This window comes from Pinus tabuliformis, chromosome J (genome assembly GCF_031772625.1).
Source record: "Pinus tabuliformis cultivar Carrire ecotype Pingquan chromosome J, CPIR1, whole genome shotgun sequence".
Classification (NCBI taxonomy): domain Eukaryota; kingdom Viridiplantae; phylum Streptophyta; class Pinopsida; order Pinales; family Pinaceae; genus Pinus; species Pinus tabuliformis.
The window spans coordinates 1,216,242,677-1,216,269,610 of record NC_142295.1 but is presented as its reverse complement, the minus strand read 5'-3'; the positions used below and the strand labels follow the sequence as shown (position 1 = coordinate 1,216,269,610).

General features: G+C 40.9%; 1 protein-coding gene across 1 annotated transcript in view; it reads left to right on the top strand.

Annotated features, from left to right (window-relative positions):
• Window positions 1-26,934, top strand: part of LOC149231513 (ABC transporter G family member 35-like) — a 114,771-nt gene that overhangs the window by 60,861 nt on the left and 26,976 nt on the right. Inside the window, exons 7-11 of the mRNA XM_089381658.1 lie at window positions 11,258-11,311; window positions 11,546-11,636; window positions 11,732-12,033; window positions 12,117-12,398; window positions 12,487-12,800. Of these exons, the coding sequence (XP_089237784.1) occupies window positions 11,258-11,311; window positions 11,546-11,636; window positions 11,732-12,033; window positions 12,117-12,398; window positions 12,487-12,800 (1,043 nt within the window). The remainder of the gene's footprint in view (window positions 1-11,257; window positions 11,312-11,545; window positions 11,637-11,731; window positions 12,034-12,116; window positions 12,399-12,486; window positions 12,801-26,934) is intronic.

The following is a 26,934-nucleotide window of genomic DNA, read 5'->3' as shown; positions in this document are numbered from 1 at the left end:
AAACAATTTACTTGCTTTGTGTTACCGCAAATATCGAATTACATACACTGCAGCCTACACAAATATACAGATCAAGTACTGAAAAATAAATGAGGCAACCATGCAAAGGACACACTTATTTTTTGACTAAACGTCCCCAGAAAAACCCAATGCAGGAAAACAGGTGCAACAACTTTGAGGGTTTTCTATTATTAAGCAGTAGTTCTGAATACAGCTATGGATGCCCTCTCGACAATACAGTTACAGAGAAAAAAGACACTAGCAGAAACCTTAGTGAGATTACCTCACTTCACCCGCCAAAATCCCTCTGATTCGACAACTAAACTAACTATCCTCGGCTACAACTATGTTGCCCCTTCGTAGTAACTGCATGGGCCTGCATGGAGCTCTCTGAGGCTCTGCGTTGGAACTTGGGTCTTACTCCCTCCTACAACTCTGACATCAACCTTCTCAGCTGATCTGGCTGCTCCACAGCAAGTTTCGTATTTATGTAGGAGGACATCTATTCCTCTGCACTGGCACTGCATCAAGCACTGTGTGGGCCCTCCTGGCCCAGTGTCAGTCCTCCTTGGTCTGCGTTGCCTCCTCTGGTGTTTCTCTGCCTCTCTCTGCTAAGTATTCAGGGTTCTGGAGAAGATCCTCCACCCCAACTATCCATGCCCCTCTACTGCAAGAGATCTCCTCAATCGATTTCCCTCCTAAGAACTTCTCATCTCAGAAAATCGATTTCTTGATCTCACTGTGTGTGTTCTCCAACTAACCCCAAGCCTTCCCTTATACTTTCCTTGATGAGAAATCAACAGTCGTGATCTAATCTCTAATAAATGGCTAAGATTAAATTAGAATTGATCCTCATCACTTATAACCTTCTCACCCATATTTACATTAATACTCATTAATATTTTAATTTTCCTAAGTTTAGACTTAGGAACCCCATTAAAAATATTAATTATTTTAATAATATACAATTTGGGTGGAATTTCTCTAAACGATTTCAGGGTCTAGGAGATCTTGTGTGTTCTAGCCCCTCCACAAAATTTCGGAGCTAGAGCACATCCGATGCTACCCAAAAACAACAGTTTATAGCATGCCAAAGTATATAACAACCAAGAAATAACCTCTAAGAGATAGATTCAATAAAGTGGGAAAGGCTATCGAGGGTATGCTAGGGAAAATGAAAGTTTTGAAGCTTTTAATGGTTTGAGATTCATAAACAATAATAAAAGCCTAGACTTCAATCCTAGTTTAGGGATAAAATTGCAACAAATGTTAGATTTTTCCTTTTCAATTTATTAAATGCAATTTTTACCAATAGAATAATGGCATATAAATGCAAAATTACCATAACATGCAAATTTAAATCAAAACCTAACCCTAGCAACCAAGAATTCAAGAAAAGTAGGAATTTAAGATGATCACCACAACTAGACTAGTGTCTTCCCTCAATTGGGCAATGGAGTCAATTAGGGAAAGGTTTATGATAGAGGGCCTTGGATGAAGAGGGTGAAAGTTTAAAGTTCTTACCTTATAAACCCTAGTGACCTCTTTATATGGAATATTTAAGGTCAAAGGATGAATGAATCAAGTCCCTTTGACAGATTCTTGCAAGGCAATTTTTTACATAATGTAAAGAATGAAGGTTTCAAGAAAGTTATTGCATTTTTTAACATGGTACAAATAGAAACCCTAATTTTAGAAATATAACATGCAAATGGAAGAAAAACAATAAACTTACACAATTCCAACAAGAATCACTTCATCAATCCCAAACAAGTATCTCCATGCAAAAAGCTCCCTCCCAAGACAATTTTCTCCAATAGATATCCATTGCCTCTAAGAGAAAAAGTAGAAGAGGGCCAATGCGAACTTATTAAGAGAGATAGAGAAGTGAATGAATGTGTGAAGATCCCAAATGAAAGTGATTTCCCTCTATTTATATGATGGCGACCAAGTCACTTTCCATAATTTTACAACAAAAATTCCTAAAAGTTTGCTTGGAATCTTCGACTAGGTTTAATGTTCACAAGTCTAAGATGGCTTTAAAACATAAGAAATACATCAAAATATCCCACATGCGCAAGAAGAAATGCTCCAACATGACGTCATCCTCCTAGAATGGACAATCTCAATCAAGCAAGTGACAAGGTGGGTCCATGAGTGCTCCTCACTCCAAGGTAATCATCAAAGTGGATGGGTACATCTCCAAGTCACATCTCCACCATGACATCATTATCAATGAAGCCCACGTCACCCTTCTAGGGCATATAGAGATGATGTGGCAACCTCTAGGGCAAAGCATTGACATTTAGGCATGATGCGCTAGCCCTCCCAAGTAATTAGTGATATCCATCATCATTTGGGCTCTGAAACAAGGAAATGTCCATCAAATAGGGTTAAGGCCAACTGGGGGGCATCATAGCTCCATCTAAGCACATCATCAAATAAGCCAACACATTTTCTTCCTTGCTCAATGTTTTAGTATTTGGAAGTGTAGCATGGGGGGTACAACCATGTGGAGGCTCCTCAAATACCAACATTCATCTCAAAAGGCCAACATTGGGGTTGCAATGTCTTCTTTGCTCAAGACTGGGAAAAAGCCCTCTGAATGGTGTTGGATAGGTATCAAGTCAGCTTTCAAAGGATATTTGTGTTGAGAAGTGTAACTAGGTTCGGTCTTCATAATGACATGCAATTGTATTTTTATGTAAAGAGATGAAAAGAAGAAAAATAATATTATTGTAATACGTGCATCATGGGTTTCATGAGCAAGAGATTTTATTTTTGAGTCAAGGCTCCCATTAAGAGCCTCTAGGAATTTTTTCATCTAGTCATAAAAGAATAAAAGAGTCATTGTCATGTAAACAAGTCATGCTACACATTGTAAAGAGTCACACTTGTCTATGTAAAGTCATCCTCCAAGACCTTGTCACTAGCCCTCTTGAAGTCGGCCTACAACAAATGAAGAAACCTAGAAGATCATGTCGGCTCTCCCTCAAGTAATCATGCCGGCCTAAAGGACATGAGGCAACATGTATATAAAGCAGAACTCGGCCTCATTTGGAAGCAAGCAATTCAGTGAAGAACAACCTACAATCATAAGTATGAAGAAGGACTAGAAAAGAGAAGCGAAGATCAAAGGAAGGATAGTGAAGGAAAGGATACTTTTGGGTATTGATTTATGTAGCATCGGATGTGCTCTAGCCTTGAAATTTTGTAGAGAGGCTAAGACACATGCATTCTCCAAGACCCAAAAATCATTTGGGAAAATTCCACCTAGAGATGGTTTAATTAAAATAATTAATCATTGTTAATGTACTCCTAAGTCTAAACTTAAGAAATGTGATTAATTAAAGGGTATTAATTAAATCTGGTGCGAATCTTCTAGAAGAAGACGAGGATCAACTCCCAGTTAATCTTAGCCTTTGATTATGTTTTAATCTTGGCCATTGGTGCTCCAATGAGAGATTATAAGGAGCTTGATGGGCACTTGGAGAACACACCGAGATAGTGAGACCTAGAGATCAAATTCTCAAGATTAGTAGTGTTGGGTTGTTGGAGAGAGATCAAGTGATATTCTTGCAATGAGGGGCAGGGATAGTAGACAGGAGGGGTTTTTTCTAGTTCCGGTGAGTGCAAGAAAGAGAAGTCATCGAGAGGTCCAGAGAGGCAGCGTAATGCTTCAGAGGGAGTTCGTAATTTTGTTGAGGAGTAGTCGAGATCCAGTGCCAGAAGCTGGGGTGTGAGTCCGGAGGGCCAAAGGGTCAAGTTTCTAGTCGACAGAAGGTTAGGATGAGGTGACGCAATCGCTTGAGCTGTGACGCAGTGACTGCGTGAGCCCATGCAGAGACTACACAGTGATAGCATAGGGCAGCTCATCCAAAGCCCAGATCAGTGTCAAATCTCCAGTGACAGTGTGAGATATTTTCTCACTACCTCTTTGCCAGTTTATTCTCTGTATTGGATAGCCAGTTTGGGCATCCAATGATTTGCACTCAGAAAACTACAGCGTAATAATCAAACCCCCAGTTGTTGCATCGGTTTTCCCACATTAGGATTTTGCGGGGACATTTGTTCAAAAACAAGGGTGTAATTGTGTGTGTGTTTATTTCTCTGTTGTGCAGTGTTTTGTTTCGTAGTATTTTATGTTGTGAAAGTTGTAGTAGATTTTATTTTGATGTTTACTATGTAACATTGTAAATAACTTGATTCGAAAATTAACAAGTAGGAGAAATCTAATCAGTTGTTGCAGTAGGAATTCAGGTCACCGAATTTTCACATTGGGAAGTTTGATTTGGGCTTGTATACTCTCCTATTTGCGAAGGTAGCAGATTCAAAGGCATATAGAGAGGTTCGAAGAACTTGCTGCTGTGATGAGGCGACCTTGTTTGGGTAAAGGATCTCCCAAGAGGAAGCCGAGTAGAAGTGTTATAGGTCTCTCTCTCTTGAAGAGACTAATCAAGGAGTGAAGATTGTTCTAGGGTTTTGGAATAGGGTTAACCTAAGAGACCAAGATTCTCTAGGAAAGCCGAGTATTGTACAAATGAAGGAAATAAAACAGAGAAACAGCAAGAAAAGAAACCGAATGCCAAACTGAATTTTGGATCGGACTGTTTTATTTAACAATGAGTTTCACCGCTTTACATTTCATGGGCAAATGCCTGTTTTATAGTTACAACTAATTAACCGTTATAGACTTATTCATTACAACGAACTGACTATACCTAAATTTGCTAAAACGACTAAATCGTTGTCAAACTAACAAACTCCACCTTGACAACAATTTTCCCATTCATCATCTTTCCTGCAAGCCAAGAGAAGCTAAACACCACCGCAGCTTCTCTACTGTAACTGGCTTTGTGAATATGTCTGCACAATTTTCTCGTGTATGGACTTTTTTAAGAGCTACTTTTCCGCCATCGATCACATGTCTCAGAAAATGATACCTTACATCAATGTGCTTGGTTCTGCTATGATAGGCAGGGTTTGTAGCCAAGTGAATAGCGCTTTGACTATCACAAAGTACATTCACTTTCTCTTGCGTCCTTCCAATCTCATCGAGAAAACCCTTTAACCAGATTGCTTCTTTACTGGCATCTGAAGCAGCTATATATTCAGCTTCGGTAGTGGACAACGCAATTGTTTCTTGAAGCTTTGACATCCAACTAATTGCTCCACCTGCAAGAGTAAAGACATAACCTGTAGTAGATCTTCTTTTGTCCAAATCACCTACATAGTCAGCATCTACATATCCGCAAACTGATCCTTCACTACCATTAAAGACGATGCAATGGTCACTTGTGCCTCTTAGATATCGAAGCACCCATTTCACTGCTTGCCAATGTTCTTTACCTGGATTTGCCATGAACCTGCTGACAACTCCAACATTTTTCCTGTCTCTGTGTATCTCCATGCCCAAGATATGTTTTGCTGCTCCAAGATCCTTCATATCAAACGTCCTAGAGAGTTGAGCCTTTAACCTGTTGATCTCTTCCATGCTTTTGCTTGCAATAAGCATATCGTCAACATACAAAGCTAAGATAATGAACATGTCATTGAAACTTTTGAAGTACACACAATGATCATACTCACTTCTTATAAAGTTCTGGCTCACCATGAAGGAATCAAACTTCTTGTACCATTGTCTGGGAGACTGCCTCAGACCATACAATGATTTCCTGAGCTTGCAAATTAATATTCTGTTGCGACCTCGTACAAAACCTTCTGGTTGTTCCATATATATCTCTTCGTTCAAATCACCATGTAGAAAAGCTATTTTAACATCTAACTGTTCTAACTCAAGATTAAGCAACGCAGTTAGTGCCAACACAGTACGTATAGAAACAAGTTTTACAACTGGAGAAAAAATCTCATGAAAGTCTATACCTTCAACCTGAGAATACCCTTTCGCTACCAGTCGCGCCTTATACCTTTCAATACTACCATCAACCTTTCGTTTCAGCTTGAAGACCCATTTACATCCAACAACACTTCTCCCTTCAGGAAGCTCTACAAGATCCCAGGTATTGTTCTTGGCTAAGGAGTCCATTTCTTCTTCCATAGCCATTTTCCATTTCTCGCTATCTATATCATCTACTGCTTCTTGATAACAAGAAGGTTCCTCATCTTCAGTAACCAAAGCAACAGATGAAGCAGAATCTTCATACCTTTTGGGAGTTTTCCTTTCCCTTGTAGACCTTCTCAGAGCGACTGGTTGCTGAACTGGTTCAGAAACTTGCACTGGTTCAGAAGCTTCAACGGCTTCCTTTGTGTCTTCAACACCTTTATCTCCAGAAGTCTCTCCTTCCTTTCGACTATCACCGAAAGATCTAGCCTCCAACTGAACTTGTTGACTCGACGATACCTGTTCCTGTTCAATTCTTTCAACATTTGATTTTAACAAAGAGGATTCATCAAATGTTACATCTCTACTAATGACTATCTTCCGCAATGTAGGATCCCACAACCTATATCCTTTCACTGCATAGTCATACCCAACAAAGACATAACATTTTGACTTTGGATCTAATTTTGAACGCTGATTTTTCGGAATAAGAGAATAAGCATCACAGCCAAATATCCTCAAATGAGAATAGTCACAAGACTGACCTGTCCAAACTTCTTCAGGAATTTTACAATCAATTGCTACTGAAGGTGATCTGTTAACTAAATAACAAGCAGTAGATATTGCTTCTGCCCACAACTCCTTTTGCAAGTTAGCATTGTTGATCATGCTTCTGGCTCTTTCCATAAGAGTCCGATTCATACGCTCAGCAACACCATTTTGCTGAGGAGTATAGACAGTAGTTTTGTGTCTAACAATGCCCTCATCCTTACAGTATTGTTCAAATTCAACAGAAGTGAACTCACCACCATTGTCAGTTCTTAGACATTTAATAGATTTGCCTGTTCTTTTCTCTACCATTACTTTAAATTGTTTAAAGACATTGAATACATCAGCTTTCCTTTTTAGCATATAGACCCAAACTCTACGAGAGTAATCATCAATGAACGTTAAAAAATACAATGCACCTCCATATGACATAACAGGGGAAGGCCCCCACAGATCAGAATGAATGTAGTCTAAAACATCTTTACTATTATGATTGCCAACTTTAAATCTCTGTTTACACTGTTTTCCATACACACAATGTTTACAGAAATCTAAATTCAAGGATTTCAGACCGGGAAGAGATTTACGTTTCATCAGTATGTGAAGACCTTTCTCGCTCATATGACCCAAACGTTGATGCCACAGACGAGTACCTGCTTCTTCCTTTTCTGACGCAACCGCTGCTTCACTGACCTGAGTACTTCCTTTTAACCTGTAAAGATTCCCGACCTTTTCTGCCTTCATAACCACAAGGGCACCTTTGAAGACTTTCAAGACGTCATCCTGACCTGTAAACTTATAACCATCTGAATCCAACACTCCCAAAGAGATTAAATTTTTCTTCAAATCAGGTACATGTCTAACACTAGTTAATGTTCTAACTGTGTTATCATACATCTTAATCCTGATATCTCCCATCCCAACAGTCTGACATGACATATTGTTACCCATAAACACAGAACTACCGTTTACATTTTCATATGAAGTAAACCAATTTCTATGTGGGCACATATGATGCGAAGCACCAGAGTCTAACAGCCAGCTATCAAAACTCTGAGAGACATTACATTCAGGTGAAGTTTCATCTATCATACACAATTCTTCAGCAGATAAAACTTCGTCTACCATACCTGAATCAGCCTGATTCGCTTCGTTCTTCAGGTTTTCGGATTCCTTCCGTTTCCAACAGTCCTTCTTCAAGTGTCCAACTTTACCGCAGTTACAACATTTTGCCTTACACTTCTTGCCCTTCGATTTCGACCTGGAAGACCCCCTTGGTTTGTCTCCTCTTTCCTTTGAGCGTCCTCTAGCGACCATGGCTTCTGATGCAGTTGTATCAGTGCTGGATTTCCTTCGTACTTCTTCAGACAGAAGAGCTCCCACGACTGATTCAAACTTCAAAGAATCAGCAGAGCTGAAGCTGATTGAGGTTACGAAGTGATCCCATGATTCAGGCAGAGAACACAGCAAGGTTATGGCTTTATCTTCTTCCTGTATTTTGACTTCCATATCTGTTAATTGACAAATTAGCGTATTAAAAACATTCAAATGTTCTGCAACACTTGAACCTTCTCTCATTCGAAGACTGTATAACTGTCGTTTCAGATAAATTCTGTTGGTTAATGATTTTGTCATATAAAGGTTTTCAAGTTTTTCCCACAAACCTGACGCTGTAGTCTCTTCAACGATGTTGAAGAGAACTTCATCCGCTAGACATAACCGGATGGTACTGAGAGCTCGGGCATCCAAGTCCTCCCAGTCTGAAGTAGTCATGGTTGTAGGTTTCTTAGTAACCCCATCCAATGCCTTGTGCAACCCTTGTTGCACAAGCAGATCCTTAACCTTAAGTTTCCAAAGAGCAAAATTGCTCTTTCCGGTGGATTTCTCCACCTCGAATCTTGCATTTGACATCTTGGCCATTTTTCCTCCTTCCTAGGGTTTCAGTCTTTCTAGGAATTTTGTTTGTCTTTCTAAACTTTAAAAAAAAAAAATTCCCAACTCAACAGTTTTTTTTAATTTCAAATCCTTCTTTTCTTTCCCCCTTTCTTTTCCTTCAATTCAAAAAATTAAAAAAACTTTCCTTCAACCTACTCACACCCCTTTTTTTTTGTAAAGAATTTTACTCTCACTGTTTTCTGGAAAAAAGTTCTGAGACAAAATTTCTTTTTTTTTTTAAAATACCCGGATTTTCCAAACAAGCTCTGGTCGACGACGCTGGAAAAACAGAGGTTTTTCCTCTTCCGAACAGGTTCTGGCAGCGCCTTCACGCTGGTCGCCAACGCTGAAAATAGAGGTGTTTTCCTCTTCCGCTGGCGGAAACACGCTGATTCTTCAATCGTCTTGGTGTTTGCAGCTTCAGCCTTCACGCTGGTCGCCAACGAGGTGTTTGCAGCTTCAGCCTTCACGCTGGTCGCCAACGCTGAAAACAGAGGTTTTTTCCTCTTCACGCTGGGTTTTTTCCTCTTCACGCTGGTGGAAACACGCTATTTTCTCTTCCCGGAGCTGACTCACAGAATTTCTATTTCAATTTGATTTAGCTTTCGTATTTCTGCGACCCACAGATATTCACGCAGTCCTCAGCGTTGCTTTCTCTTCCCCGGAGCTGACTCACAGTCGTATTTCTGCGACCCACAGACATTCACGCAGTCCTCAGCGTTGCTGGTCTTCTCAGCGTCCCTCAGCGTTGTTGATCTTCTCAGCGTCCCTCAGCATTTGCTGGTCTTCTCAGCATCCCTCAGCGTTGCTGGTCTCAGCGTCTCAGCGCAGGTTCTTCTCAGTGCCTTCACGCCCAATCGCTCGGCCCTCGAGCTCTGATACCACTTATTGTACAAATGAAGGAAATAAAACAGAGAAACAGCAAGACAAGAAACCGAATGCCAAACTGAATTTTGGATCGGACTGTTTTATTTAACAATGAGTTTCACCGCTTTACATTTCATGGGCAAATGCCTGTTTTATAGTTACAACTAATTAACCGTTATAGACTTATTCGTTACAACGAACTGACTATACCTAAATTTGCTAAAACGACTAAATCGTTGTCAAACTAACACCGAGAAGAACAATGTGGAAGAAAAGAGACCTAGATTCTCTAGGAAGCCAAGAAGAGCAGTTTGAGGTTCTAGAAGAAAGCCGAGAAAGGGAAGAGAAATAGCATCAAGGAGGCTAGTGACTTGGTATTGGGAGGACTCTAGTGTCAAGGGTCTTTGTCATAGTCTTGGTATTTGTCAATTGAAGATCTATGAGAAGAATTTCTGATTGGGTTTTCCTCTCAAATAGTGAGAGGTTTTGGCCCTGGCTGACAAGTCTACATACTGTGTCACTTGTCTTCTATTGTTTATTTGGTAATTGTCTTGATGAAAAGAAGACAATAATAACATAACAAAGGGAAGATCATAATCCAAGAAGTAAAAGTATATCACAAGCAATTATCAAAAAGAGAAATCTCCTAACTTCTGATGCCCTAGATTTCTCAACACTTTGTTGCATGAGTAATGAACCACCTAAAACATACCCTAAGATCTGGTGAAATCAACATCATTAGGGAAAAAACCATTAAAGTATCATAGTGGACCATATTAAATTTTAGGGGCAAAAAAGATAGATTACACAAACCTTTCCTTCCAATGTCTTTCTAGCTTAGGATTTGTAAGCAAGTTACCACACTTGTGTTAGGGATGATTATACTCTCAGCCCTAGGTACTTCGAACCCCTAAGGGGAAGGACAATTCACAGGTAGACCCATCAGTGCAAGATGGCATCAGGATTCAGTACTAAGGTCATCAGCTCCTAAATCAGATTATGGGTTAGAAATCTGAACTTCCATGGTCAAAGGAGATAGAACTCGAGAAAGACCAGGACCCCAAGAACTTAAAAGGAAGCTGAGAAGCTTGAAGAGTTTCCTACATTTCCAACCCCTGAAGCTGTCTCTTTGTCACTGACTAAACCCAACAATCCCCTAGAAGAGAGTACATGCAAAAGAGCTGTCTGACAACACTGAGAGGGCTCAGAAAATGTCCACAGGGATGGCACCACAGGCACAAGCACCAGAAAAAGGAAATAAGTGTCATTGAAGTGTACAAAATTGCCCTAAATCAGCTAGGTACAAAATATTGCCTCTTAATAACAGTCCAAATTTAATATGCCACAAAGGCTGCACAATAATGATAAACAGCAACAAAGATTAAGCTACATCTGGGGTCAGGCCCGAGTTGGGTGGGTAGTCAATGTCTCTCTCCAGTCCCTTCCCCATCACTTGTTCTGCAGCTCAAGCTCAGGCACATCAATTTTCCAGCCATCAATCTCCTTCTGCTTTACATATTCTATGATTGGCCAAGTAAATGTAGGAACTTTATAGTTTAATGGCTATGCTGGAGGACTGCATGACCAGCTGAGGTGGTGTTCTCTTCGTTCCCACACAACCTGGGTAGCATGATACTGGGTTGACTACCACCTGACCAACATGATACTGGGTTGACTACCAAATCGTTGAAACTGTTGAGATCTGGCAGTCAGAACAGGAGATGCATCTAGAAACATTTGGTTCATTGTGCATGCTGCAACCCCCTAGTGGTTCTGTATAAAATTGACTGCATTGTTTTCCTTTATTAGATTCGATTATTCACTTGTTCCTCCTTTTGTTTCCAGGCAACTGCAATCGAGGGTCTGAAAGGAAGTCTTCAAACAGATTATATTTTGAAGGTAAAAAACTATTGCCCCCCACATTTAATTTTCGTGCATATGCTTCATTCATGGAGAATCAGCATTATATGATGTTCGAGACCTTAAATTCTTGGTATTTTGATAATACTTTTAACTGCGCTCAGAACAATCTTTGCACTGTCATGCATAATAAATGCGTTTTCATCTGTTTTGGTGTTCTTCTCTACAATTTTCCAGTTCTTATGTTTTGCTGCCTGCATGTTACTGTTGTAGATCCTTGGTCTGGATATTTGTGCAGACACCATAATTGGTAATGCGATGATAAGAGGAATTTCTGGCGGGGAGAAAAGAAGAGTAACGACTGGTAATGACTGAGATTGATTCTCCGTATCTGTCTTTTGCAAGTTTGGGTATCATTTAATTTTGAATAAGAGTCAATGGTATTCGTTCTGTCTGCAGGGGAAATGATCGTGTCTCCAATGAAAACTCTTTTCATGGATGAGATATCAACTGGCTTGGATAGCTCTACTACTTTTCAGATCGTAAAGTGTCTTCAACAGGTTGCGCACATCAAGCAAGCTACAATAGTCATGTCACTTCTTCAGCCAGCACCTGAGACATTTGATCTCTTTGATGATATTATCATAATGTCAGAAGGACAGATAGTTTACCATGGGCCTTGTGATCATGCTCTTGAGTTTTTTGAGCATTGTGGCTTCCAATGTCCGGCGCGCAAGGGAATTGCAGACTTTCTGCAGGAGGTGAATATATAGCTATCTCCATGCTATTTTTTATGACCTGCAATGAGATTAATTGTCTCACATGTTTCGATGACGTGGTGCAGGTTACCTCTAGGAAGGATCAAGAACAGTATTGGAAGGACAGGGAAAAGCCATATAGATACATTTCAGCAGAACAGTTTTCTCAGAAATTTAAGCAGTTTCATGTTGGCCAGAAGTTGACAGAAGAACTTTCTAAGCCTTTTGAGAAGTCCAAACGCCACAAAACTGCTCTGTCTTTCAGCAAATACTCACTTAGAAAATGGGAGTTGTTCAAAGCATGTTTTGATCGAGAGTGGCTACTTATGAAGAGAAACTCATTTGTTTACGTCTTCAAGGCAATACAGGTATTTCATCTTGTCCTGATTGTCTAATTTATTGCCCGAGCAGTATAATTTTTAACTAACTCACGTATGCCTTTATCCTTCATGACAGCTTGTTGTAGTTGCATTTATTACAATGACTATGTTCTCTCGAACACACATGCAAGTCGACCTTGAACATGGAAATTATTATCTTGGTTCTCTTTTCTTCTCATTCGTGGTCATGATATTCAATGGCTTTCCGGAACTAGTGATGACGATCAGACGACTTCCAGTGTTCTTCAAACAGAGGGACCTTTACTTTTATCCTGCATGGGCGTACACTCTTCCAATATTTCTTCTGAAGATTCCGTACTCCTTGTTCGATTCACTTATTTGGACATCAATTACTTATTATGGGATTGGATACTCCCCTGAAGCTGGCAGGTCCGTATTTACTATTTAGCTGAAGTATTAAGAATATTGCTTCATTCCATACTTGCTGTAGATATTAAACTACTGTAAAAAGAAAGTAAAACTAGGCTACATTTGAACCTCTGCATGTTACTCTCTTAGTGCACAAAATATCGAAACGAGTACAAATTTCTGAAACAGGTGTAGCATGGAAATGTGATTCCCAAATTATTTTGAAACGGGGAAAACATATATATATATATATATATATATATATCACATTATTTTGAAAATTGGATGAAATGATCAATAAATTTAAAATGATAGCCATAAATGACAATTAAGTGGAATGATATTAGTGTTATTTTATCATATTTAAGGATTGATTTGTGAATGGGCAGCATATAGGCTTCAATTAGTTGGCAGAATCAAGCAGCTTTTTCCATTTATAGGCTTCAATCTTAAAATCAACAGATTCCTAGCTCAATGAATGCAGGATGAAGGGGTACAGGGTCATGTTTTGAATATATGCTGATGTTGGAAAAATTGTTAAGAGTGCTAATAATTAAAAAATGCCCTAGTTTCTATCTTCTCTAAGTGAAGTTCAATGGGTTTTGTTGCCTCAAAGAATGGTAGGCCTTGTGAGAGGCTTCACAAGGCAAAACCCAGACTATGACATAACAATGAGGTGGATGCCACTATCACCTCAGCACTTCAGCTCCTACTCTTTAATGGAATTTCACCACAAAGGAGGCTTCCTAGTATAGGTCACCTAAGGGTATTCTAGGTTGATAGGATCAAGGTGACACTTTAAGAGGCTAGATCAAGGTACTTCACACTAGGAACAAGGCACAATTCTTTGTAATAAGGAATAACATACATATGAAGAAGCCTATGAGATAAGGCTTGTAGCCTAGGGTTTCAAGATGTAGCTCAACAATGGCACATCTAGGCATACAAGCAAAGGGAAAAGGTTTGTTTGCAATATATAATCAACCAATGGAGAGATAAACCTTCAAATGGCCCTAAGTTGAAGCTTTTATGCAGAATTAGGGTTTTACAAGACATAGAGTTGCCAAGGGTTGATGACGCCAACCCTAGAGAGACACTTTTAACCATGCAAATTGTTAGATTTTGATGTTATAAGGTCAAGCAAGGTGAAGAGTCCCAAAACAGCTCCAACGTTCAAGCCCTAGTTGAATTTGGCTTAAACCCTAGCCCTAGTGGCTTTCCTTGAAGGGCTTGTTACCCACCAAAATAGGTAACCCCATAGGAAAAAACTTTTCTCCTATTCTTGACAACCAGTTAGCCAGCCATGCAACCAACAACCCTTGATAGCTTCCACTAGCTGATGATATGCCATATATCTCTGTCACTTGCAACAACCATTTACTTCTCACCCATCTGGCATGAGCAAGTGGATGAAGGTGGGCTTCCACTCAAGAGGTACTTGGGATTTTGCAATCGGGTGCTTATGCTTGTTTGTTTTCGGCATTTGGTATGGATTATGGGGTGATCTGGAAGAATGAGGAATTTTAACCATGATCTTGTTCTCTCACCTTAATCGGGTTGTTAATCTTCGATCCTAGTCCAGTGGGACCTCTCTTAATGGCCGAATGGGTACATGAGGGGCAAGATAGTGTAGTTGCATCTTCCCTTATATCCTAATTAACACTTTCCATCACACATTACAAGCCCCATATTCCACCTCCATTCTTTGGGTTCAACATGTCATGAGTTCTTTGGGATTTAGCACCCATATGTCCACATATCTAGGTAGGGCTCGGAAACTTTGCCCTAGGAGGTTGATGCGGCTAAAAGAAACAAAAAGAGCATACCATGGCCATAGTAAAAACAAAAAGAAAGAAAATCAAAATGTAAAAGATGGCCAGGGACATAAAGATTAGCACGTGGGAAAAAGCCTAGCATGAGCTTTACCTCACCCATTATGGCCATCACCGAGTTCCTGAGCACATGTTTCTCTATTACATCAAAAGAAGGAACCCTTACACGTCCTAACTTCGACGAGCAATGAACTGACTCATCATTAAGGGGTAATAAAATTGCCACATCATTCAAAGCAAGCTCTAACCCTTGAGCTATGAGTAGTGATACAAAGAAAAAATAAAAGGCGCACAAGAAACAAAGGCCGAGTTGGTAATTCATGCATCCATGAATGAATAGGGGGGAAGAAAACGACACTAGCTCTGTGTATTAGGGTTTAGAGCATAGGAAGTTGTTAATTTTAGGTATGTTCTATGCTTAGAGCAATTTATTTCAATTTTCACAGATAGCTCTATCTTTTCCAAATTAGAAATCATATCAGCATTAAAGTAAATTGCAGATAGAACATAAACATAGATTGCAGAAAACAAGTCAAGACAAGAGGACACCAGATGTGGCACTAGCTAGGGACAAACCCTAATGTAGGGAAACCCTTGATCAATTCTTCTTATATGTGGGGAAACAGAAGTCAACACTTTGACTTATCGAAGTAAGAGCATAGATCATCTCTAAGTAGATGATACATGAGGTAGCTGAACTTAGTTGAAGACACGCTGCTTCAACTGATTCTCCCAGGTAACTCCATCACCATGTTGCACCCATCATCACAATGTTGCATCTCATCATGCTTCACCAATCATGATTGCCCCCATCACTGTATTGCATCATGTGCCATTGCTGCACCATGTTTGTCACTATTGTCCTATGTGCTTGCTGCACCATGCTTACCATACTTCTGTCCCAATGTGCTTGCAGCACCATGCTTACCAGGCTATCCCATTGTGTTTGCAGCACAATGCTTACCATGTTGTCCCATTGTAACATTGTTGTACCATGTTGTTGTCCCAATGTGTTTGCAGCACCATGCTATTGTTGTTGTCCCATTGTAACATTGTTGTTCCTACACTTTTGGTTAGGGCATGTGCCAGTACCCTTAACCCAACACGCAGCAAGACTGCGGCCTAGTCAAGGTAGAGTGTTGCCTCCTCATACTGTTGTTTTGGGCATATGGCAGCCTCTCAAGTCTACACGCAGCCCTGATTTGGAGTGGCTAGGCCCGCGGCCTACCACAAATGTCTATGGCACCCGAACAGCCCTCCAAAACAGTCAATCCTTACCTCTTGTTGCCCACAACCAATCCACGATTCTTCTTTCCTAACTCGGCCTCCATGCAAGTGAACAGTCCTCAAAATACATCCACTGCACCTCCAGCAACTCGACCTTCAACATAGATTTCTCCCACTCTGTTCACGCTGTCCCAAAATCTCCTCAGCCTACTTTACAACAACTCGGTCCTTCAAAAGTCCCATGACTTTGCTGTGGCTAAGACCTATTTGGGCAGCATATAGGTGTCTGTAATTAGGGCTCTTTTTGTCACTGCATCTAGGGTTAGATCTCCCCTCTAGGACTGTAGCTAGGGCATCCTCCTTAGGACTGCGTTTTCCTTGCTAGGGCATCTCCCTTAGTCTCCTTTCCTTCTGCGTATAGGATTTCATCATCTAGATTTGTCTTGCCACTAAAACCCACAACAAGCGGAGAGAAATCAAGAGTGAAGTGTGTGTAGAAATGACTATCAAGTCACCTCCTTTTAAAATTTATACTAAAACGTTGAGCACATGTGTGGGTTATTTGGTTGCTGGCCGACCTTGATGAATTGTCTTATAACACAAATAAATTCATAACTCCATGAATACTTATCGGAATCGAATGATCTTTAGATCAGTCCTACACCTCTCGATGAGAGGAGTCCAAGAAAAATATCAGCTGCCATAAATAAGATGACCCACATGGAGTTTGGCCCTAGTTTCCAATTTTAACACTCCCTCTCAACTAGGGAGAACTCCATCCGCTGATCCATCTACCAGACTGTACTATCTCTGCCAACAATGCCCTCCACTGCTCTGCTCTGCTGAACCATGAAGAAGAAGAATTGATCGAGAATGTCTCATACCATTCTCTACTGACCCGAAGTCAGTCCCATATGAAGAGAGTGTATCATACCACTCTTACTGAACCCAGATCAGTTCCAAAAGAGAGTGAGTTATGTCACTCTTACTGACCTGAAGTCAGTTTCATTGATCCCAGATCAATATCAAAAGAGAATGTCTCAAACCACTCATATTGATCCCAGATCAGTTTCATTGTTCCCAGATCAATGGAGGTCATCCTAGCATAGAGAGTACGGTAGATACAATGATGCGTCCATCGATAGTATTTCTCTAGTCCCTAATCCCATTTCCCTGCTCATTGGCCATATGAGAGGTACTTCCCATGAGTCCCAAACTGCATGGGTAGGACGCCTCGAAAGGAGAACCACTCATCTTGTCCATAAGTCGCCACGGGGTATCACAGGGGAAGGTTGAACCATGCACTATGTACACAGCACACCATTAGGGGAGGGTGAGTTGCCCTATGGTTGATTGTTACTCCAAGAAGTACCCCAAGCCCCCCGGAGCTCCCAGAGCTCAATGTATGCATCATACAGGACCGTCATAAGAGGGTCTCTCAACAACTCCAAGTCATTTTGGAAAGTCACAAATTTGACCTTTCCTCGGGCTTTGACAGAATGTCTGCGACTTGCACATCAGTGCCAATGCGATGGAGCCTTCTTGCTCATCGACGTACCATATCCCAAGGTAGTACCTAATGTCTATATGCTGGAGCAATTATAGAATACGAGATTCCTCAATAATCGAATCCCCCTCTAGTTGACACAGAAGATTACGGTGGTATCCATCATGTGTACAAACAGCTCGCTGAAGAGCTTCCACAACCAGGTAGCTTCACACGAGGTCATACTTGTAGCTATGTATTTGGTCTCAGCGATGCTTATAGCAACCGACTTTTGTTCCTACTTATCCAGGATATCGAAGCAAAACCCAAAGAGAACCAGCACCCGGAAGTTCTTCTTGCGATCCTCCACACTACCTGCCTAGTCAGTATTCGAATAATCATGCAGCTTCACATTTCCGGCAATGTATCTCAATCCATGAGAGATTGTGCCCTGAAGATATCTCAGAAGATTCTTGGCACCAAACCAGTGAGGCTCAACCATATATGAGCTCACCACACTAACTATAAAACATATATCTGGATGGGAGTTCACCAAGAACATCAATGCTAGTATGAGTTTTTGAAACTCAGAGGCATTTCCCAAAACAGGTCTGGTATCCTTACCACATAACTTCTGAAAGTTAAGATCCATCGAGGTAGTCGTGGGTTTGCAGTTCACCATTCCAAATCTGGAATTCAACTCGCTCTTATTTTTGCAAATGAGAGGGTCTGCACCTGTCAGAAAGAGGTCGTCCTCAGAAGGTGACGGTATGAGAGGTCTATCATCCACAACCTTCAAGCAATGGTTTGGATCGGCTTCACTCCTCGTGAATATGAGCTTCATGAGACAACTATCAATCCTCTCATACTACGCCTAGGGTGTTTTGCTTCAACCCATAGAGGGTTTTCTTCCACCTGCATACATGAGATTCCCGATCATAAATCTCAAACCCCCCGGGTTGTTCCAAACCTGTGGACCTGCTACATGAGGATAATGGTCCCCTTGTAAGATTTTCCTTCGGTACATCTTAGACATGTACCTTCATGCTATTTTGAATTCAGGCATCCCTGTCACCATCTGACTCACATCAGATAGGGCCCCATAAAGTAGACCTTCAGTGCTATAGATGAGATGTGTCAACTCACATGGTCCCTAATGGACTTCCTGCAACTTGATACAAATTTCCAACCCTGAACCCATGAGTAAAAGCATCTTTGAAAATTTCATTTTCAAACACGTACCTTTCCATCGATGAATGCCACCCTGAAACCTTTGACTTCCATTGCCGAAATGGACACCAGGTTCTTCTTGCGATCAGGTACATAAAGAGATTCTCGTAAATGAATCGAGTTACCCTCATTCAATTGAGGGGTAACATTCCCTACACCCTTTCCGGGATAGGTGGCATCGACTCCAAGTATAATCCCACGATTGTTTCCATCTCTACCAAATTAGAGAGAGCACCCTTCTATCCGATGAAGTGCCTTGAAGCACTACAATCAATAAGCCAGATTCCCAAAGAGTCTGAAGGAGAGGACCAATACAAGATAATGCTTCTTTATCTTATTAGAAAAAACATTTGATTCTTCATACATGGGGTTCCTTGCTTTCTTGAAGAGTCGGTTGTTCCCTTGATGACCTACATTACCTGTCATTCCTCTGATCATTGAAGATGTCCATGGAATGATTGTTATCATCATCAAGTGATGTGTCCCTACCATTCGAACACTCCTTTGCATAATGGTTGAACTTATTACAAACAAGGCATTTTCCTTTCCTTCCACCCTTAGATCCGGACTTCCCATTGAAGTGATCTTTAGGTAGGCCATTAGAAGCTTCTGTTGCACCATTCTGATAATATTCTCTGCTTCAATTTCACCCTTGGTGGATTTGAAGAGGGATGAGGAATCCATTGAGGTTTTTGTCCTTTCCCAACTGTCTTCGGTGATTTCTCTTTCACTCTTGCTTGGATTTTTGTCTTCACCTTAGCTCTAATACCATGTTAATTTTAGGTATGTTATATGCTTAGAGAAATTTATTTCAATTTTCATAGTTATCTCAATAGCTTTTCCAGATTAGCAATCACATCAGAATTAAAGTAAATTGCAGATAGAACATAAACATAGATCACAGAAGACAAGCCAAGACAAGAGGACACAAGATGTGGCGCTAGCCAGGGACAAACCCTAATGTGGGGAATCCCTTGATCAATTCTTCTTAGATGTTCCTTAATAGTTCAGCACTAAGAGAGAGAGAGTACATATACAACAAAAGTCAACACTTTGACTTATCTAAGAAAGAGCATAGATCATCTCTAAGTAGATGATACATGAGGTAGTTGAACTCAGTTGAAGACATGCTGCTTCAACTAATTCTCCCAGGTGACTCCATCACCATGTTGCACCTATCATTGAGCTGCTTCTCGTCATCATGTTGCACCTCATTGCGCTGCACCATGTTGCACCCATCATCACTATGTTGCAGCTCATCGTGCTTCACCAATCATGATTGTACCCATCATTGTATTGCATCATGTGCCATTGTTGCACCATTTTTGTCATTGTTGTCCCATGTGCTTGCTGCACCATGCTTGCCACCATGTGCTTGTTGCACATTGCTTACCATTCTGTTGTCCCAATGTGCTTGCGGAACCATGCTTACCAGGTTGTCCCATTGTGTTTGCAGCACCATGCTTACCAGGTTGTCCCATTGTGTTTGCAACACCATGCTTACAATGTTGTCCCATTGTGTTTGCAGCCATGTTACTTGGGAGCGGGAGCGGGAGCGAAAACGGGAGCGGGAGCGACCATTTTCAGAAGCTCCCGGTTTGGGAGCGAATCCGGGAGCGATTTAAAAAAAAAAAAAAATATATATATATATATATATATATATATTATTTTTTAATTTTTGATACATATATGTCAACAAAAACATGTAGAATGATGAATTAGACATAAAAACATAAAAAAACATAGATTGATCATTGAACCATATCTCATCAATCATCTAGAAATTATAATCATCATCAACCATGTCCACAAGTTAGTAAAATACATATTACAACTGCAACATATTGAGTCTTATAAATCATGATTCATCAAATTCAATATTAAAGTTTCAACTTCAAGCTTTCAGAATTGAAAATTCAATAACATTTATCATCATTGATCACCAAAGTTGTACTTGTAAGCTAAGTTTAACCATTACAAGAAGTAATATCGAAGATATTTCTAAGTCCTAACTTCTAACTGTTAACATGATATGAAATGTTAAAAATTTATAAAATGAAACATGAATAATGAGATGAAATGAAACAACTTTAGTCTTTCACAAAGCATCATATTCATAATTCACAATCATTACCAATGAGTTATAATTGCCAAGGCCCAACTTCAAACTTCAAATTTTCATTGTCACAGTGATATAATGTTTACAAAAAATATCATAATGATATGAAAGAGTCAAGAGTCAAGAGTCAAGGACTCAAAACTCAACAGTTATGAAAACTAAAGTCTAATAGAAACTAAAAAAGACAAGTAAACTGTAAATCTACATGTGGCCCTTGCCACGAGAGTCTCCAGGAGTATAAGCAGGTCATGGTGGTCTTCTAGGAGTCTCCCGCACAGACCGATGACCAGAACTAGAACCTCCACGCGAGGGTGTAGATGGAGGTGGCGACAGCAAAGGAACAAGACTCGGACCTCGAGCACTGCTACTGGATGGTGGAGGTGGAGGTGGAGGTGGCATGGCTGCTGCTTCATTTTCATCCCTTACAAGTTTCTCTTCTAGTTCTTCAATATGTACAATGCCATCCTCCAAATTGTCATCCTCTGGGTGATTGTCCCAAATTTTATATGTGGGATCCTCATTAGCCCGATCACAGTAATGACTCAACAACCTCAAGTTGTAGTGCACATAAACCAAGCTTTCTGCTCAGTTTTCATTGAGTCTATTTCTTTTCACATTGTGTATATAACTGTAGGTGCTCCAACACCTCTCTGCAGAAGAAGAATTTACAACCTGTGAAAGAACTTTTTTTGCCAATTTTGGCAAAAGTCCGTGGCCGCCATATGTTTCCCACCATGTGAGAGAATCAAATTTATCTTTGTCGTCCATTGCATGGAAGTTACCATACAAACCAGTGCCACTGAAGTATCTGCCTATTTCAAGGCGCACAGCTGCACATTCCTCCCTGTCAAGTACCAACTTTTCTAATGCTTCCAAATATCCTTTAGTTACCTCTTGATCTAAATGGGGTTTGGTCCTAACCCCACCCCCTGCTACAGGTTGGCCCAACCAAGATGTAGAGTAGTATTTTGGCGTAAGGATATACGCCAAGCAATGTAGTGGAAGGTTAAGCCTATTCCACCGTTCACACACACAATCATGAATCAGTTTGTACAAGTTGGGATCTCTATTATGAACAATGTCTTTTATTTCCCCCAACATGGTATCCATTTGCTCATACACCTCGCCAATCACTGGTTTGTCTGTATCTGCAAACCGAATCATGTGATAAATTGGCTTGGTGAAATCCAATACCTGCCTCACAGTTGTCCAAAACTGCCCATCAAGAGCGGCCTCCTCCACCATTTCAAAACCTACCATGTTAGCTACATTTGTAGCCCTTTCCTTTAACACCTGCCAATGTGGACTTGGTACCATGCTAGCTAATGCCTCTCTTACCTTCAAAAGGCGCCTGAAGGTGAGGTAATAGCTGCCAAATCTAGTCCTCGCAATCTTCAGCAACTCCAATCTCGAGTGACTGCGGAAAAGGCCATGGGTATTGCTATGATTTGTAATAAATTTTATCATTTGTTTTCCTTTCTTGTACAAATTACCAATCCATTGGTATTGTTCATTTTTGTTTTTGACAATATCATGCAACAGAAGGTTCAATGTGTGAACCAAACATCTAGACCAAAATATGTTCGGGTATTTATCCTCAATAATTGCTCCCGCTGCCTTACAATTAGGAGCATTATCAGTGATGACTTGGATGACATTGTATGGGCCAATACGCTCAATTGTTTCAAGTAATGCTTCTGCAATGTTGATGGCGGTCTTGAACTTGTCTGAGTAATCATGTGCAGCTAGAAAGATGGGACCACTAACAGACACAGCAAGAACACTTATCAATGGCTTGCCTTTTACATTTGTCCATCCATCAGATACAATGGACACCCCATTGTCAGTCCAAGAACTTGTCATTTTATTCAAAGAATGTGATATTTTTTCTTTTTCATGATCAAGGCCAATGGTTCTTGCCTTGTCATACTCAGGGCTCTTGTATCCTTTAGGGGCATCATTTATGGCAGAAACCATTTCGTGCCAATAAGGTGAGCGTAGAACATTGAATGGTATCCCACATGCATAGCGAAACCTGTAAACTTTTGAATCCACATCATTCCTACACCCCTCATCAAGGAAATCTGATATGGTTCTATGCCTTAAAGATGATGACCCTGTGCCTCCATGTCCATATCCACTGCCTTGGGAGGATGCTGAAGGAGTTCTTTGTGATTGTGAGCTTGGTTCAAAGAAACCCCTTGATTTTTTTGTTCTGTATTGGTCTTCCTCCTCTTCCCTTATGTATTTGGCTCTATCTGTTGTTGACACCGTTGTACAAGTTTTGATTCCTATTTGTTTCTCTCCATCCCATGGCCTTTTCCCGCAGAGGTGTCTTCTAGCACGGGTGTATGAACTTGTGTAATCAGTGTTGCAATGGGGGCAATGAAATTTAGTGGTTCCACCCCCTCTCCCTGTTTCAGCCCTGTGAACATATTTCCACAATGGAGTTTGGTCTTGTTTAGTTTTTTGAGGGTCATGTTCACCCTCCTCCAGCTCCTCCTCACTGGGGTTTTCACCCATTTGACTTTCTCCGGCTTCTTCATCCCCCTCTTCAGTTTGGGGCCCCCTCCGTTTCCTACTCTCCAGCACCATAATAACCATAAAAGGGACCAGGAAGAGGAAAATGCCAATAAATATAGCCAGGTCCATGGTGTTTGATGTTTGTAGGGTTTTGATTCTTGAATCTGCAAATTAATTTAATTTATTGGGATTAATTAATTTAATTTATTAATTTAATTTAAATACATGATCTTTAAACTCAAACAACTAAATTAAATTAACTAAATTAACTACCTAACCAGCTAAACTAACTAAATTACTAAGTTATTTACCTCTGCAGGCTTGCTCCTCGCTCCTCAACACTTGCTCTTCGTTCCTTTGCTCTTGCTCCAGCTCCAAACTCAAGCTCAATGAAGTTATAATGAATTTTTTTTGGCCCATTGGGCTTATAAAACTAAAAAAAAATTCTAAATTTTTTTTTTTTTCGGGTCCGGCGGATTTTTTTTCCGCCGAACCGCTCCCGGAGCGATTTTTAATGCCCAGGAGCGATCGGGGAGCGATCACTCCCGGGCATTAAAAATCGCTCCAGGAGCGCCGGAGCGATCGCTCCCTATGTCACTCCCTAAAAGACCAGGGAGCGCAAAATTTTTTAAGGGAGCGCGCTCCCAAAATCGCTCCCGTCCGGGAGCGATTTTCGGGAGCGCGCTCCCGAACCGCTCCCGAGCCGCTCCCGCCCGGAGCGCGATTCGGGAGCGGGTTAGAGGGGGGGGCGCTCCCCCGCAACACTGGTTTGCAGCACCATGCTATTGTTGTTGTCCCATTGTAACATTGTTGTACCATGTTATTGTCCCAATGTGTTTGCAACACCATGCTATTGTTGTTGTCCCATTGTAACATTGTTGTTCCTACACTTCTGGTTAGGGCATGTGCCACTACCCTTAACCCAACACACAGCAAGACTAACCCTCTAAATGACTGCGCCTAGTCAAGGTAGAGTGATGCCTCATACTGTTGTTTTGGGCTATGACAGCCTCTCAAGTCTACACGCAGCCCTGTTTTAGAGTGGCTAGGCCTGCGGTCTACCACAGATCTCTGCGGCACCCTAACATCCCTCCAAAACAATCAATCCTTACCTCTTGCGGCCCTCAACCAATCCGCAATTCTTCTTTCCTAACTCAGCCTCCATGCAAGTGTGAACAGTCCTCAAAATACATCCATTGCACCTTCAACAACTCGACCTTTAACCACAGATTTCTCCCACAATGACCCAAAATCTCCTAGGCCTCCTTTATAACAACTCGATCCTCCAAAAGACCCATGACTTTGCCCGGATAAGACCTATTTGGGCAACGTATAGGTATCTACAATTAGGGCTCTTTCTGTCAATGCGTCTAGGGTTATATCTCCCCTCTAGGAATGCAGCTAGGGCATCTTCCTTAGGACTACATTTTCCTTGCTAGGGCATCATCTCTAGGGCAACTCCCTTGGTCTCCTTTCCTCCTACGTCCAGGGCTTCATCATCTAGATTTCTCTTGCCACTAAAACCTATAACAAGTGGAGAGAAATCAAGAGTGAAGTGTGTCTAGAAATGACTATCAAGTCACCTCCTTTTATACTAAAACGCTGAGCACATCTGTGGGTTATTTGGTTGTTGGCTGACCTTGACAAATTGTCTTCTAACACAAATAAATTCATAACTCCATGAATACTTATCGGAATCGGATGACCTTTAGATCAATCCTACACCTCTCGATGACAGGAGGCCAAGAAAAATATCAGTTGCCATAAATAAGATGACCCACATGGAGTTTGGCCCTAGTTGTCAATTTTAACAGAAGTGCTTGTGGTTTCTTGTCATTTGTGGCCTGCAGTCACGTGGTCGAGCTAGGCCACCAATAGTTGTTACTGAACGGAGAAGGAAAACACAGTATCATTCAAGGCGAAGGCCAAAGGTTGATCTGGGTAACCTTAGGAGTGGTTCGAACGTTGTCTTCCTCAACGCTCTGAGATGGCAAGGTGGCAAGATCTGAGGTATTGGTTGAAGGGGGACAACCTGTTCCATTTATTAAACTCTCAGTTGGTAGCCCAAAGGGTTCTCTTCTACTCGGAAGGGGGCGACTCTCCGCCGAAGATGTCTGGTTGAGCATATGACTTGACCTATTAGAGTCTTTTTTGAGCAGATGTCTGCTATCAAATTGAATCAAGTAGGTATCGCCCCTTTCCTCTGGCCTTTTTTGGACGCAAGTTTAGTTCCATCCTCACACATCCTTGATAGCTTTTAGAAAGGTGCAAATCCTCTAGAAAATGTTGATTTTGGGTAGCAACAGATGTGTTGTAGCCTTGAAATTTGGTGAAGAGACTAAGGCACATAAAATCTCCAAGACCCAAAAATTGTTTGGAGAAATTCCACCCGAATGAGGAATTATTAAAATAATTAATATTTTTAATGGGTTCCTAAGTCTAAACTTAGGAAAATAAAAATATTAATGGTTATTAATAAAGATAAGGGTGAGAAGCTTCTAAGAGACGAGGATTGAGTCTGTTTTAATCTTAGCCGTTGATTAGAGACTTAATCTCGGTCGTTGATTCATCAACGGGAAAATTGTAAGGGAAGACTTGAGGATCATTTGGAGACACAATGATAGATACTCAATATCCCAAGGAAAATTGATTCTCAAAGAGAAGAATATCGATTTCAAAGGGAGAGTTGCAGGGTGGAGGAAGAGGAGGGCATTAGCAGCAGCCAGTGATTAAGAAGGAGGTGACACAGAGGCATTGAGAGACGGCACAGAGGGTGACGCAGTCCAGGGGAGACACATCCCTCACACAGGCTGATGTAGAGGGAGACGTAGTCTAGGGGAGACGCAACCCTCACGCAGGCCAACGCAGAGGGATGCAGAACCACGCAGAGTGACGCAGAAGTGACATAGAAGTGGGAGAAGGGTCTCCAGGGTGTCAGAAAGTCTCCAGGGGAAAGTCTCTGGTGTTTTCTCTCAGTTTTTCTGTAAAACCATTCCTTGTAAAGTGATTGTTGTTGAAGATTAATAAAACCCTCATCTGATGCACTGATTTTCCCACACTGGGTTTTTCTGGGGACAATTGTCCAAAAGCAACTGTGTTGATGTGATTGGTTCTTGTGCATGTATATCGTTGTTATTTTCTCTATGTAATTATGTGATAATTGCAGTAGAATTTATTTTAATGTTTGTTGAAGGGATTCCGTAAATAGCTTATTGTGAAGAATAAGTAGGTGAAATAAATCAGTTGTTGGAGTAGAATTTCGGGTTAGAAATTTTCACAGAAAAACCCCATATCTTAATTGATCTGGGTTGGGCGGAGGGTTGGAAGAGTTGGAACAAAGGGAGGACTTTCAGATCCTTATTAAGACCCTTAACAGGAAGTTCTTCCTTTTTTGGGTCTTGGGTCTTGATCTTGTGGTGAATCTCAAGTAGAAAATAAAGTATTGGTTGGGTTTTCCCGCAGATATACAACGTCTTCTTCATGAAGGGAAGCAGCTTGAGGATCTAACCTAGTTACAAGATTACAACATTGCAAGAAATTCCACCATTATCTTGAATTTAAGGCTACCGGGGGTGCTTTGGGATTCAGGAACCCAAAAGGTTCAGTCTCCTACAAGGATGCAACGTGAGGTAAGGGTTCTAATCCATCAAATCTGCCACAATACAATCTTGGAACTTACATTGTCGAACAACAACAACAAATGCTCACCATGGAGGTAAACCCAACAGAGGTAAATCA